At 31.2% G+C, this 16,232-nt stretch overlaps 1 protein-coding gene across 2 annotated transcripts; it reads right to left on the bottom strand.

The window, feature by feature from the left end:
• Nucleotides 1-95: 95 nt before the first annotated feature.
• cua-1 (P-type Cu(+) transporter) lies at nucleotides 96-15,673 on the bottom strand (the record flags this gene model as incomplete). 2 transcript variants are annotated; one of them, NM_001268273.4, is made up of 16 exons in its annotated part: nucleotides 96-660; nucleotides 1,273-1,737; nucleotides 2,479-2,628; nucleotides 2,676-2,883; nucleotides 3,284-3,466; nucleotides 3,944-4,129; nucleotides 4,482-4,732; nucleotides 5,409-5,892; nucleotides 6,724-6,898; nucleotides 10,040-10,278; nucleotides 10,840-11,112; nucleotides 12,330-12,454; nucleotides 12,505-12,600; nucleotides 12,824-12,979; nucleotides 14,807-14,997; nucleotides 15,466-15,673. In NM_001268273.4, the coding sequence occupies 16 exons, from the start codon at nucleotides 15,624-15,626 to the stop codon at nucleotides 287-289; spliced, it is 3,717 nt and encodes a 1,238-aa protein (NP_001255202.1). The 2 variants fall into 2 exon arrangements, with proteins under 2 accessions (NP_001255202.1, NP_001255203.1); NM_001268274.3 differs by lacking the exons at nucleotides 14,807-14,997; nucleotides 15,466-15,673 and having other exon boundaries at nucleotides 287-660; nucleotides 12,824-12,965.
• Between the last annotated feature and the right edge of the window lie 559 nt (nucleotides 15,674-16,232).

The raw sequence follows: 16,232 nt of genomic DNA on the forward strand, positions 1-16,232 counted from the left end.
AAAATTTAAATTTGAATAATTTTTTGTTGCAATAATTTCCAGAGATATAAAAATTTGAAAAATACTTTGAGATTTAAAATCAAAAATTTATAGTTAAATTTTTAAAAAATGTTTATTAAATTCGATTCAAAATTTGGAAAATACAAGAAAATAAGGCAAAAAATCACAAATTAAAACAATAAAACCGCGTAAAAAATGGAATTTGGTCGGTATGTGTGTGATGAGAGTGAGATGACGAAACGAAGCACGCAAAATGTACAAAAAATTGGATAAAAAATCAAAAAAACTACACAATGAGATCCTCTAAATCTGATCCAACATTATCCAAAAGTCGTTGCTTTTTCGAGCTCCCAGAGCTCACGATACTTGTTGTTGAGCCGAGCAGTGAGCCAACTTTTGAGCTTAATATTGATAATTTTGAAGAAGCAGCACCTCGAAAAACAGCCGAATCGTCTAGGCCTCGATGCACTTGAACTTGGAAAGAGCCCGATTCGAGGAACTTCTGATGTCGTTTGAAGCTCGTCGTATAGAGATTTGCAATCGTTGGTTTTCGGAAGTTTTTGAGTAAAAGTGAAGAAGAAACCACGGAGACACTGGAAAGAGCCATTGCAGCTGCAGCCATCCATGGTTGAAGCATGAAGCCAAATGGGCGGAATACACCTGGAAATTTGGAAAATTATTAAAAGTGGATTGTTTTTTGTTATTGGAAAAATAGCGTTTTCTAGAAAAACAATATTTTCTTCTTTTTTTTTCTCAACGAAAATCAACGAAAATTTCATTAAATTTTGAATTTTTCAAATTTTCCAGACAAAAGTAGAAAATTTCCGTTTTTTTCTCGAAAAATAGCTTCAAACTTAAGCTATTTTTCTTTTTTTTCAGAAATTTTTTTTCTTAAGTACTTCTCAACAAGATAAACCGAATTTGATAAAATTTTGAATTGTTTAAAAATTTTCTAGACGATTTTTCGTTTTCCGGGTATTCGAAAAGTCGAAAAATTTTGATTTTTTTTGTTCGAAAAAAAATTACCCGGGTTTTCGAAAAATAGCTACAAATTTTGACCAATTTTCTTTTTTCAGAGAAAATATAATTTTTAAAGTTTTTCTCTTCAAAAAAAATTGATATTTAAAATTTCAAATTAAAAAAATGTTCTAGACATTTTTTTTCAATTTTTTCGTTTTTCGGAAAATTGAAAATTTTTCGACATTTTTAACACTTTTTATTCTACCATTTGAAATCGGTTTTTTTGTTCGAAATAACTTTTTTAAAATTCACCTGCAGCAATCGGAATTCCAATCGCATTATAAATGATTGCAAACAAAAAGTTCAATCGAATCCTTCTCGTCGTCATTTTCGATAGCTTAATTGCTCCAACAACATCCACAAGATCATTTCTAACAAGTACGATTCCAGCTGACTCAATTGCCACGTCACTTCCTGCAGCAATTGCGATACCAACATTGGCTTCTGCGAGAGCCGGCGAGTCGTTGACACCGTCTCCAACCATTGCAACTTTGTTTTTGTATCCTTTCAATTGCTTAATCTTTTGTTGCTTTTGATTTGGAAGAACTTCTGCGAATACTTCATCAATTCCGACTTGTTTCGCAGTTGATTCTGCAGTTTTCGAGTTATCTCCTGTGAGAAGTACGACACGAAGACCCATTTCACGTAGAGTATAGATTGCAAGTGATGCTTCTTTTTTAACTTGATCAGCAATTGAAATTACAGCAACCACTTCCGCTGAAATAGTTAATTTGTCAATAACTACAGCTGTTTTGACAGACGAAATTGACTTTTTTCATTAAAAAAAAAGGATTTTTTCAGTGGAGTAAAAGAATTTTTAAAGCAAGATCCAAGAGCAAGATCCAAGACCAAGAAAAATATACTAGTTTTTTTTTGGTTTTTCTTTGGAAAAAATGACTTTTTTGAGTTTTTGGACCAAGAAAACAGTTTTTTTTTCAAAAATTGTAAATTTTACTTGGAAGGAGAAATACAATTAAAAAGTGTTTTGTTTTTTTTTGGTCCAAATTTCAAATTTTGTTAAAAACGGCGAACATTCAGCAAAAATCTTTAAAGGCAAGGTAAAAATTCCCTCCAAAAATAAACGAATGATTCATTCAAATTCAAAAGAGTGTACGCCTTTAAGGATAACTGTAATTTATTGAAGAAGCGAAAAGTGAAAAAGGAATACACAAAATTTTGGGAAAAAACTTTAGCAACTACAGTAAGAAAATTTGTCGTGTCGAGAACCGGGTACCGTAGCTTTCGAACAAAAACTGAAAAATTTTGGTTCTGAACACTGAAATTTTTAAAATTAGGTGTTAATATTGGGAATTTTAGCGAAATTTTATTTTTGAGAAATATTTTAATTTTCCAATAATTTCCAGTCACTTCTTGATTTTTAAATAAATTTGCTTGTTTTTTTTATCGTTTTCCGATTTTTTTTGATTTTCTCTGAAAATCAACGAAACAAAAACTTACCGTTAATTGCACAAATAACCGAAATGTGTCCTTTTCTCTGTTCTTCTGAAAGTGTCATTTTCACAACTTCCGATACGGGAATTCCGTGTCTTTCCATCATTCTTTCGGTTCCAATCACAATGTTCGCAGTGTCCGGGTTTGGTTGGCTAACTTGAAATTATATGAATTTATATTCATTTATAAATTAAAAAGACTACCTTCTTTACTAGAAACTTGAAGTAAATTGACTTCGGTTCCAGGAATCGTGATAGTTTGACCATCAGGAAGCCTTGGAATTTCACAAGTAGATCCAGAAAGTGCCAAAGACGAGAACGACTGCCGAATTGAGTCAATTCTACAGGTAACACCATGTCCAGCAGATACATGGAATCGGGAAGTGTTCGGCCAAGTTGGCTCATTGAGAAGCTGAAAAAATGGATTTTCTTGTTTTTTTTCAGTTTTTTTGGCAAAAATTGATTTTTTTTTGTATTTTTTTTTGGTTGGTATGATGAGAAAATCGAATTTTTTTTGTTTTTTTGTTGGCAAAAATGGATTTTTTGTTTTTTTTTTTTTGGTTTTTTTTTGTTTCTTGATTTTTTGTTTTTTTTTTCGGCAAAATAAATTTCTGGTTTTTTAATAATTTTTTTTTTGCAAGAATAGATTTTTTTTTTGGTTTTTTTTGGTTGGTATGATGAAAAAATCAAAAAACTTTTTTTTTCCGTTTTTTTTTGGAGAAATCCGATTTTTTGTTTTTTGATCCAAGTTTGAAACAATTTTTTTTCGTTTTTTTGGTCGAAATATTTTACTCTCTTTACTCTTAAAATACCTGTTTCGCAAAAGCCGCTACCGCATTTCCAATCGGATGCTCCGACAAAGCTTCAGTGGCTCCGGAGAGGAATGTGATAAGTTTTAGTGACATTGTAGATGGATTTACAAACGACGCAATTTGAACTACTCGTGGACGTCCTTCGGTGATTGTGCCAGTTTTGTCGAAAACAATTGTGGTTACCTGGAAAAAAGAGTGATTAAAAAATTTGAGATTTGATAAATATTGCTTTTTTTGTTCATATTAAAGATAATTTTGTTAATGTTTCGATTTTTCTTTTTTATTTATTTTTCCCTGAAAAATATCGAAATTCGCGGTTTGAAAAATGGATCTTTCTTTATTTCTCGATTTTTTTTCGTTTTTTCGTGCAATTTCTGATTTCACACTAATTTGGATATATTATATCTTTAGTGGCTTCGTGAAATTTTAAAAAAATTATTTTCTGATATTTACGAGTGAAAATAAAAAAATGGTACTCTAAGAAACAAGGTTTTTTTTCTGGGAAGTAAAAACATCTAAATTTTTGTTTTTCGATGTTTCAAAATTTCGGTTATGTCTCTTCTATTTGAATTTGAAATAAATATGTTTTTTAGTGTTGTTAATATGAGAAAATGTTTAAAATTTTGACAGTGACATCCAAATTTCTAAATCCGAACTCACTTTATGTACACTCTCCAATGGTTCGCCTCCTTTAATCAAAATACCATTTGCTGCTCCAACTCCAGTTCCAACCATAACAGCGGTGGGCGTTGCGAGACCCAGACTACAAGGACATGCAATTGCAAGTACAGTAATCGCAGCTTCAAATGCGATTTTCAAGGCTTCTTCGAATCGAAGACCGGGTGGCTGGAAAAATACATGATTTTGATTAAAACTCGGGCTTTGGCTTTAAATTTTAATTTTTCAAATCGAATTTGCAATATGCAATAAAAATTTTTTTTTTTAAAGCTGATCTTGGAAAAGCCAAGATCTTGGCGGGCTTTAATTTGGGAAATTTAGCAGCGAGGAACGAAATTCTCGATCTTCTTATTTACAGCTCTTTTTGAAAATTTTCAAAAGCACGACAATCAATTTTTAAAGATCCAACTGAAAATTTGCTCATGAATTTCTTTCTTTGCTGCTAAATTTATAATCATAAATTCACGTTTTCGAGCATTCTGAATCCAACTTTATAGTATTTAATCTATTTTTCCCTTACCAAATTAGCATTTCTCGCCGAATTGTACTCAATATAGATCCATACTCCCAACGTGAACAACGATAATACAATGACAAACGGGACAAAGTATCCGGCAATTTTATCGGCAAGTTGTTGAATTGGAGCACGATTCGTTTGAGCTTCTTCGACGAGACGGACGATTTGTGAGAGTGTAGAATCATTGCCAACGTGTGTTGCCTTCACAATTAGAACTCCTTTTTGATTCACCGAGCCACCAATTACAGTACTTCCTAGAAATTATTGTTGTGAAAAATAACTTACAATTCGGTTTTGAACAGAAATGTTCTTTTTTTGGATTTTTTAATGACAAAATAATTTTTTTGAATTTAAAAAATAACGAAAAAAGTTTATTTTCGAAATATTTATACAGTCGTGAGCATGACTGTAGATTTTTCGAAAAAATAGTGAGCAAAAAACGCGAGAAATTTCGACATGAATGTTTAAATTTTGCATTTTTTCCAAAAAAATCACACTGATAATTATAATCAAAAATTTATAAGTTCTTCTAAATAGCGTTTCAAACTAAACATGTTTTGTTTTTTCGTGTATTGGCTAGAAACATTTTTTTTCTCGTTTTCCAAATGAATAATTTTTTTCTCAAACAGTTGAAAATTTTAAATTTTTGGTGATAAATGTTCGATTTTGTTATGGTTTTGCAGAAATTTAAACGAAAAATGTTTCTTTTTTTTTTCGTTTTTTGATGGAAACATTGATTTCTCGCTTTTCTTCAAGAAAAACTAGGGAAAACGCGAAAATTTGGAAATTTTTTCTAACTTTTTGTTTGTAGCTTTCAAAAAAACGTTTAAAAATTTTTTTTGAAAAACAGACCGTAACCGTTTTTTTTGTGTTTTTTGAAAAATTTCAGGAAATTCCGAAAAAAAAATTTGCAACAAAAATCCGAATTACCTGGTTTCTTAACGACAGGCATCGATTCTCCAGTTATAAAACTCTCATCAACCGAACTTTTTCCATCAACTACAACTCCGTCGACTGGAACTTTAGCGCCAGGAACCACTTTAATCAGGTCATTTCTTTGCACTAATTCAATATTTATTCCTTTTTCAGACGTTAACCGTCCTTCCGAATCCATTGTGACAAGTGTAGCTTCTTTTGCTTGTAATGACATAAGTTTCGATAAAGCTTCAGATGTTTTCCCCTTTGCTTTATGTTCCAGCATTCTTCCAAGTGCAATAAATACAATTAACATTGGTGGAACATCGAAAAATGTCATTGGAGACGACGGCCATTTGAAAATGATTGCGAGGAGAAGAACTACGATTGAATAGGTGTAGGCAATGGTTGTGGACAGCATTATTAGTACATCCATATTTGCATTTCCATGTTTTATTGCTTTCCATGAGGCTACGTAGAAATATCGACCGCCAAAAATCTGCAATTTTCTTATTGTCAATTTTTTAAAAAACTAAGAAGAAAATATTTTAAATTTTACCTCCAGAACAGGGGTGTCGGTTTTTAGATTTTTTGAAAAGCGAAAAAGTTCGTGTTTCTCCGATTTTTAGTTTTTCAATATTTCGAATTTTTTTATAGACTATTCTAAATAAAATTCTCTTAAAATTTGTATCATTAGTCTTATTTTTAGAGAACATTTTTATGTTTCCTTATGTTATTTTCCCATTAATATACACGAAATTAAATAAAAAAGCGAATTTTATGGTTTATTTTCTAAATTTTTTTCCGATTTTCCCGGAAAAAATTTTAAAAAAACGAACGAAATTTATTCAGATTTTTCGATTTTCCATTTTTTTTTCCTAAAAATTATAGTCGATTTTTTTTTGCTTTTACTTCCGTGTTTTCGGAGGAAAATTTATTTTTTCGCAATTTTCGAAGAAAAATTTTTATAACAAAAAAACAAAATTTTAGTCCTAAAATTATACCCGAATTTGTTTTTATTGGGTTTTTTGAAAAAAAAAAATTTTTTTCGTGTTTTTGGCCAAAAAATTATTTTTTCAATTTTTGAAAAAAAAGCAAAAAAAGAAAATAAATTTATTAGCCTGTCGATAACTGGAAAATTCATAAAATTTTAAGTTTAAGCTCTTTTTTCTTAAAATTATAATTGAATTTTTTTCCTTTTTTTCGTGTTTTTCATGGGAAAATGTTATTTTCAGAATTTTTCAAAACATATTTTTTTGGTAACTGAAAAATATTTTTTGGCTACTCCAAAAAAACTTCTTTTTATTGGTGTAAAACTGAAAATTCTCACCTGAACCGGTGTGCAAAGACATAAAAGCAGAAAGTTGTCAAGTGAAAGAGCTGGAGTGAAAATTGGTGTTTGTTTGTCTGGATGCATTGGCGTTCGGAGAATCCAGTGAAAGATTATCATAATTATCATTACAGGGACTCCGAATATTAATGCGATGAAGAAAGTGTTACGCCATCTGAAAATACCGTTATTGTGAATTTTTGCTTGAAAATAGTCGGAAAAAAAAAAATATATACCAGCCGCTGACCGCGCCTACGGCGCGGGCAACGACTGGCACCATTAAAAGTATTTGACACACATACCTTCAATCACTCAAAAAATTTCTCATCATGAAAAAAACTTGACACACTTAAACGCGGTTTACTGGCACTGTTACACGTATTTTTCTACGACATGCATGTTTCGAAAATTCACAGACAGTATGAAAACGTTCTGTTACTTTCTGACCAAGACAGTAACCTTACAATACCACTACAGTACCTTGACATTATCCTCCACCGACTCCTAACTCAATACCTCTTCAAAGGACGAAATGCCAATTTTTCCAAAACTACAGTAACCCTACCGTATACCTACAGTACCCCTATAGTACCACTACAGTACCTTGACTTAATCCCCCATCAACTCCCAAATAACTACCTCTTCTAAAGCTCTAAGCTCAATTTTTCGGAACATTCCAGAATTTTCTCGATTTTTCTAGAAAGTTCTAGAACATTCCAGAATTTTCCCGATTTTTCTAGAAAGTTCTGGAACATTCCAGAATTTTCCCAATTTTTCTAGAAAGTTGTGAAACATTCCAGAATTTTCTCGATTTTTCTAGAAAGTTCTGGAACATTCCAGAATTTTCCCAATTTTTCTAGAAAGTTGTGAAACATTCCAGAATTTTCTCGATTTTTCTAGAAAGTTCTGGAACATTCCAGAAATTTCCCGATTTTTCTAGAAAGTTCTGGAACATTCCAGAATTTTCCCAATTTTTCTAGAAAGTTGTGAAACATTCCAGAATTTTCTCGATTTTTCTAGAAAGTTCTGGAACATTCCAGACTTTTTCCGATTTTTCTAGAAAGTTCTGGAACATTCCAGACTTTTCCCAATTTTTCTAGAAAGTTCTGGAACATTCCAGAAATTTCCCAATTTTTCTAGAAAGTTCTGGAACATTCCAGACTTTTTCCGATTTTTCTAGAAAGTTCTGGAACATTCCAGAAATTTCGCGATTTTTCTAGAAAGTTCAGGAACATTCCAGAATTTTCTCGATTTTTCTAGAAAGTTCTGGAACATTCCAGACATTTCCCAATTTTTCTAGAAAGTTCTGGAACATTCCAGAAATTTCCCAATTTTTCTAGAAAGTTCTGGAACATTCCAGACTTTTCCCAATTTTTCTAGAAAGTTCTGGAACATTCCAGACTTTTCCCAATTTTTCTAGAAAGTTCTGGAACATTCTAGAAATTTCCCAATTTTTCTAGAAAGTTCTGGAACATTCCAGACTTTTCCCAATTTTTCTAGAAAGTTCTAGAACATTCCAGACTTTTCCCAATTTTTCTAGAAAGTTCTGGAACATTCGAGAATTTTTTCGAAATTTCCAGAAGATTCTAGATTTCCAGAATTTTAGAATTTTCAGAAAATTTAAATTTCCCGCAAAAATATTTTTCACAGAAAATTTAAATTTCCCGCCAAAATATTTTTCTCAGAAAATTTCAATTTCCCGCCAAAATATTTTTCTCACAAAATTTAAATTTCCCGCCAAAATAATTTTTTTCAGAAAATTTCAATTTCCCGCCAAAATATTTTTCTCACAAAATTTAAATTTCCCGCCAAAATAATTTTTTCTCAGAAAATTTCAATTTCCCGCCAGAATTTTTTTCTCCGAAAATTTAAATTTCCCGCCAAAATTTTGGGGGTTACCCCGGTGGGGCTCACCACGACGGGTCTCACCACGGTGGGTCTCGCCACGATGGGTCTCACCACGATGGGTCTCACCACGATGGGTCTCACCACGGTGGGTCTCACCACGATGGGTCTCACCACGATGGGTCTCGCCACGATGGGTCTCGCCACGATGGGTCTCACCACGATGGGTCTTACCACGATGGGTCTCACCACGATGGGTCTCGCCACGATGGGTCTCGCCACGATGGGTCTCACCACGATGGGTCTCGCCACGATGGGTCTCGCCACGATGGGTCTCACCACGAAGGATGACAGACCCCGCCCACAATTCTCAGTGACTTTGGGTGTGACGTCACAGACTACAAAGACTACATAGACTACAAACTATGGAACAAACGGAATTATTTTTTTATATATAAGTAATGATAAGTAATGATATATATTGAAATTGAAAATATGACTTCGACAGATTTTCTAATTTCTTAATTTTAATTACCGCGATTATTTCTCTAAGTAAGCTACGCCCTTTTTTCTGTGCCGCACTCTGGTTTTCCTTAATTTCGACAAAAATTATGAAAATTATTTATTAAAAAAGTATATTTAAACCCGATATTTGGAGAATAATACATTTTTGATTCATTTTCTGTTCTGAAAGCGTGGTAATTAAAATAATTTGATTAGCCAAATTGAATATTTTTCCAAAACCAGTGGGTTTTTCCTAATTATTTTTTTAAGTCACGATTTAAAGGTGCAGTAGAGGCAAAAAAATTTTTTGCTTCAAATGACAGAAAATGCACCCAAAGAACCGAATATAACTGTAAAAAAATTTTTTTTTAATTTCTAAATTTTTTATGATTTTTTTTAATTTTTCAAAAATCAAAGAAACGGCTGAATAAACTTGAATTTAATAAATGAGTGACGTCATTTTTTATATGTTCGCGTTTTCTGGCTAAATTCGTCGGTTTTTCTCAATTTTTTTTTCTATATTTGATTTGAAACACCGTTTGTCAATTATTCAACCACTTTTCCATAAAAAAAAACTTGATAACCCTAAGGAAATTGCCAGAAATGGCAAAATTGGCCTAAAATCCGCAATTTAACATTTATTATTAATTTTTTTTTCAAAATAACTATTTTAAATAATTGACAAACAATGTTTCAAATCAAATATAGAAGAAAAAATTGAGAAAAACCGACGAATTTAGCCAGAAAACGCGAAAATATCAAAAATGACGTCACTCATTTGCGCGGTAATTCAAATTTATTCAGCCGTTTCTTTGATTTTTGAAAAATTTTAAAAATCATAAAAAATTTAGAAATTTTTAAAAAAATTTTTTACAGTTATATTCGGTTATTTGTGTATATTTTCTGTCATTTAAAGCAAAAAAATTTTTTGACTCTACTCCACCTTTAAAAAAACACCAATTCTCACTTTTTAACATCGTCCGAATGATCCAACCGCTTCATTTGATCATCTCGAGTAGCTAAATCTGCGGTGAAACCAAGTGATTCGACAACATTTATAATATCCCTCGGACCAATAACCTGTGGAGAGAACTCGACAAGAGCCATTGATGTAGCAATTGAGACATTACACGAGTCAATTCCCGATTTTGAAAGTACATGGGATTCTATTCGATTCGCGTCGCTTTCTGTGGAGAGATTGCCGATCTGAAATCATTTTCATATAATTTATACGGATTAAAAATTCGATAACTCAGAAATTGCCGACTGAAAATTTTTACTGAAAATTTTATAACACAGAATTGGGGAGCTTTTTAGGTTTTAGAAAAAACCGCATTTCTTCACTAAACTTTTCGAATTTTAAGCTTGGTAATTACCGAATTTCCTAAAATTTTCGAAAAAAAAAAACATATATTGCCAGTCAATATTTGAAAAAAAATTCTAGAGAATTTCAAAGCCTATGCAAATTGCCGATTTGCCGATTTGCCTAAAAATTTCAATTCCTGCATTTTGCCGATTTGCAGGAAAAAATCGTTTGCCGCCCACTATGCCATAGAATAAATTTTTTTTTGATTTTTTTTCAATTTTTCGAACGAATTTCAAAAAATGTCGAAATTAAATCATCCATTTGCGCGGGAATTTAAAAATTGTTCAGCGGTTTGAACTTTTTTGCTAAACTTTCTCAAAAAATGATATATTTTTGGGCAATTTGAGTATGTTTGGGAATTCAAAAAAAAAATGTTTTTGGTACCAAAATCCAAAACTCACAATCAACCGTATCTTGCTATAATTCGGATTAGCTCCCATAGAATCCAGAAGAGTAGCCTTATATCCAAGTTCTCCCGTCATATGTTCCCGAATCGCGTCGGAAGATGTTACCCGACCATCATAAATGACTTCAGCTTTCGCAGCAATCAGTGCAACCACAATTGAGTGAACTCCTTCGATTTTTGAAATATTTCGTTCAATGTACTGTACACACGAAGCACACGTCATTCCTTCCACTGCGAATGTGCATTTTTCGAGATGATCCGATGAGCCCTGAAATTAATCATATTTTTAATAAAGATTCAAATAAGGATTTGATAATTTTAGAATAATTTATGAAAATTTCACTACAAAAAATCACAAAAAATCATATTTTCAGCGAAAATTTTGAAAAATCACTGAGAAACTCAGTTTCAGAGCGAAAAGTTCAAAAAATAGCTCAAAAACTCATATTCCCAGCAGAAAAACTGCGAAAATTCACTGAAAAATGTTTTTTTTTTCATTTTTTGGGCTAAAAATACAAAAAATGTCAGTTTTTCATTAAAGGTGGAGTAGCGCCAGTGGGGGAAATTGCTTTAAAACACGCCTATGGTACCACAATGACCAAATATCATGATAAAAAATTCAAAAAAATTTTCTAAATTTTATATGATTTTTTGAAAATTGAAAAAATCTCAGTTTTTGCCTAATTCCAATTTGAATTACCGCCAATTGGAGTTGTTCGATGGAGCGCGCTTGCACGTTTTTAAATTTATTTATTTTATTTTTTTGTTATTTTCCATCGATTTTTAATGTTTTTGGTGTATTTTTGCTTGAATTTTAGAGAAAAAAGTCAAGATAAATGCAAATTTTCAATTAAAAAGCACGCTTGCAGGCGTAAAAATTACAAAGTAACGATTTTAAACGATTTCGAACCTGAATTAATTAATTTCACTGATTTACGCCTGTAAGCGTGTTTTTTTATCGAAAATTTGCATTTATCTTGACTTTTTTTCTCTAAAATTCAAGCAAAAATACACCAAAAACATTGAAAATCGATGGAAAATAACAAAAAATAAAATAAATAAATTTAAAAACGTGCAAGCGCGCTCCATCGAACAACTCCAATTGGCGGTAATTCAAATTGGAATTAGGCAAAAACTGAGATTTTCTCAATTTTCAAAAAATCATATAAAATTTAGAAAATTTTTTGAATTTTTTTATTATGATATTCGGTCATTGTGGTACCATAGGCGTGTTTTAAAGCAATTTCCCCACTGGCGCTACTCCACCTTTAAATATCTTATTTAAAAACCAGAAAATTCAATTTTTGCCTGGAAAAAGTTTAGTTTTTTTTTTTTTTGAAAAAAATAATACAACTTTTTGGTCGAGTTGTGAAAAACTTTCCGACATTTTTTTAAAAATTAACTTCTATTTTTTTTATTTATCAAGTTTTAAGGTAACGTATTTAGAAAACTATAAGTACTCTATTTATCACAAAAAATATTAACCTCTTTCGAATATTTCACTCCATTCAGCTGTAACTCTACTTTTCCATCAGATAAGTCAACTGTTTTAAGGGGACTTATCGATAATTTTGTGGTAGATGCTTTTTGGGGTTCCACTGCGGCGATTTCTGCAAAAATTAATTTTGAAAAGTGTTAAACAACACATTTTAAATCATACCTTGATCAGTAATCAATTTACAATCAAATCCCATATCATCAATGGACTCGGCAACTGATTCGCCGTTCCATTTCTCGGAATTATAGTCGACGGTTCCTGAAATTGCAGTCGTTGGCAAAATAAATTTTGAATTAAGAAAAATCAAATTTAATATTATGCAGACGCGAAATTTTGTGTTAAAAAAGGTACATTTCGGTAATTGGGAATAGTTTTTGGTTTGTTTTCTTTTTCAGAACATATTTATATATTTTAATTTTGAAAAATATTTTTTGGAGGCAGCACCTTTGCAGAATCATAATAATTTGGCAAGGAAAATTACCTTGTTTCTGTTCCAAACTAACAACAATCTTCACAATTCCATCTTTTGAGCCTACAGTATCTTGAATATTGTTCACACAAGCATGGCAGGTCATTCCCTCAATAGAGACGATTGCTCTACGAATTTTGGGTTTTTCTGCCATTTGTGTAGGAGGTTCTGCAAAAAAAACGTACATTAGATTTTGTGGAAAATCAGGTATAGATATGAAATTTGAATGATAGAAAAAAAATTATCAAAATTACTGTTTTTTTATTGGAAAAAAAAAGTTTTTTCCTTGGATTCCTTGGATTTACTTTCCTTGGATTGAAAAATAAAATTTGCCGGAAAACTTCAAAAAAGTAGCCATAAACTAATTAGAAATTCAAAAGTTTATTGAAATTTATTAGGATTTTCAAATAATTTTTATATTTGATCAATACGATTCTTTCTAATTTTCTGAAGAAAAAAAAAGCAGAGTTCTATAAAACAATCAATTTTCATTGAAAGCACGTAGACAACCCACTTTCGTAAAAATCTAATTTCACTGGAATCATTGTCTTCCTTATCACTATCGTTTTTTTTTGTATTTCTAATCAGTATCAGCGAGCGCGCAAACCAACTTTTTCGCACTGCAGAAGACGAGCAAATTTATGGGTTAGAAAAAATGCCTTAGAATATTTAACAATGACGAAATTTTCTGGCACCGTGAGGTTCAGAATTTAGATGTTTTTTTAAACGTTTTTCTCTCTGTAACAGTTGATTTTTTCAATGTTCAAAAATTTATGATACTGTAGCTGAAAACTTTTGCTCTCTTCATGGCCAAGGGCGTCATTTTTCGATTTTTCGATGTTTCAAGGAGGAACGAAAAACGAAAAAATTTCGATTTTCTGGAAAATTGAAAAAAAATGTTCAGAAAATTAACCATAAAATTCGATTTTTTTAAATCTAATTTTCTTTACATATATTGGTGAGAATTTCAAAAAACAAGAACGATGATTAAAATTTTAAGCTAATTTCACTGCAACTTTTTCCTCACGAGGGACGAGGCAAAAAGGTTTCTAGGCCATGGCCGAGTCCCCGACAAATTTCAGCGGCCATTTATGTTGCTTTGTTTTCCGCGTGTTTTCTTTTGTTTTGCACCAATTTTTCCCGTATTTTCTTATTAAAACTAATAAATAAATATTTTTTGCAGATGCTAAAACAATTTCCCAGTGAAAAAAGTATGTATTGAGTCGGTAAGTAGCGGTGAAAGTGGTCAATGTAATATGATGGATTACGGAAATACAAAACCTAAACTTTTTCCCAAGCATGATACATATGCTGCTTAAATGCTGAAACTACCTGATTTTCATAACGAGATCGCTGAAAAAGTTTTGAGGTTTTCAAAATTCAACTTTTTTGGTGAAAAAGTAGAGATTTTCGCACAAAATGTTGAATTTTAAAAATCTCAAAACTTTTTCAGCGGTCTCGTTATGAAAATCAGGTAGTTTCAGCATCTAAGCAGCATATTTATCATGTTTGGAAAAAAGTTTAGGTTTAGTATTCCCGTAATCCATCATATAACATTGACCACTTTCACCGCTACTTGCCGACTGAATACATAATTTTTCATCTGGAAATTATATTAGCATTAGCAAAAAATATTTATTTATCAGTTTTAATAAGAAAAAACGGGAAAAATCGGTGAAAACACAAGAAAACAAAGCAAGTACAAAATGTCGTTAAATGCGGTGTATTGTGTGCAAACACCGATTTTTCGCATTTTTTCTCGGCCCCCGTTTGAAAAAAGTTGCAGTGAATTTTAGAAAAAATCGAAACTTTTCGATTTTCCAAAAACCAAAAAATCTAGAAATTTTGCCCAAATTAAAAGTATTTTTATGTTGAAAAAACTGGTATCGTAAAGCGTTTGCGATAAGGTAAAACGAAAAATAAACTGAAGTATTTGTTTATTTTTTTTCTATTTTTCTATAAACCCTCCTCGTTAACAATCGAACTGATCTTTACCTTTTTTCAAAACTTTGCAATCAAAACCCATATCATCGACAGCTTCAGCCACTTTCTCAGCTGTCCATTTTGTAGTATCAAATGAACATTTTGCATTTTCTTCTTTTAAATTCACTTGGATACTATGAATTCCTGGCTTCGCTCCAATTACGTCTTGAATATTTTTGACACAGGAGTTGCACGTCATTCCTCTGGAAAATGTGACTATTTTTTGTTAAAAATTTAGATTTTGAACAGCTAATTTGCAGAATTTTTCTTTTTTTTTTGTTGTATAAATCGAAAAATTAATCATTTTTAGTTAAAAAATCGAACAATTTAAAATAAGTGCAGAAAAATATGTTTTTAAAAAAGTTTTTCGAAAATCTTATCGGAAAACATACAAAACCTCAACCTTTAAGTTAAAAATTATATATGGAAATGCAGCAAAATGCCTTTAGATCTGAAAATAATATTTATTTTTGTTGAAAAATTAGTTTAAAAACCCCAAATGGGGCCTGAGAGTTCCCGTTTTCAAAAAAAAAATTGAAGGAGACTGTCCGACCCTATTTGAGCTCTTTTTTCACTGAAAAATTAATTATTTTCAGATCTATGAAAACTTTTAATCAACAGTTTTGCCAAGCAAAAAATCCAAATTTTAAAATACTTTAAATTCAATTTACTTAATCTCCAGCATTGTTTCTTGTACATTTCCATCCGTCTTCGGTGCTCCAAAATCCACCAAAAGTTGAATATTTTTCGACGGAGACGGACGTGGTATTGATGATGTTGATGGACGTGATGGAAGCGGCGAACCGTCGAGAAGACTCACATTTTCCGACATTTTGTGTACTCGATAAATTCACATGAGAATTTGGGAAATGATTTGTTCTGAAATAAATTGTAAAATTAACAAAAAAAATACTTTGAGTCAGGGCTGTTGCAAAAAAAATTTCGACCAAAAAACGAAAAATCGAAATTTTCAAAAAAAAAAAACAAAAAACAAAAAAATCAATTTTTGATTTCAAACGGGACAAAACGGAAATTTTTCATATAATATTTGAAATTGAACGAGTGGAAGGTTTTTCGTTCTTCTTTGTTTAATTTTTTTGCTGAATCAGTGGTTTCAAAAAACCAAAAAATCTATTTTTCCAACAAAAAAAAAGCCCTGCTTCGAGTCGTAGAAATAACTGAAATTTGAACGATGTATGTTTTTTGTCGATTTTTGATTTGAGTTCATTTCTGAGAAATATTGCTGTCAAATATTCTTTAAAAACTTAGGCTTTTTCAAATTTGTTAAGTTTTTTTTCTTTTTTTTTCCTTTTTTTCAAATTAAAAACCAAGCGACTTTTAAAAAAATGTTTTTAACATTTCATATGAAGATTTTTAATTTAAAAAATAATTTTTTTGTCCAAAAGTCTCCAAATATAATTTTAAAATGTAGAAACGA

The sequence above is a fragment of the Caenorhabditis elegans genome, chromosome III (assembly GCF_000002985.6).
Source record: "Caenorhabditis elegans chromosome III".
Lineage (NCBI taxonomy): Eukaryota > Metazoa > Nematoda > Chromadorea > Rhabditida > Rhabditidae > Caenorhabditis > Caenorhabditis elegans.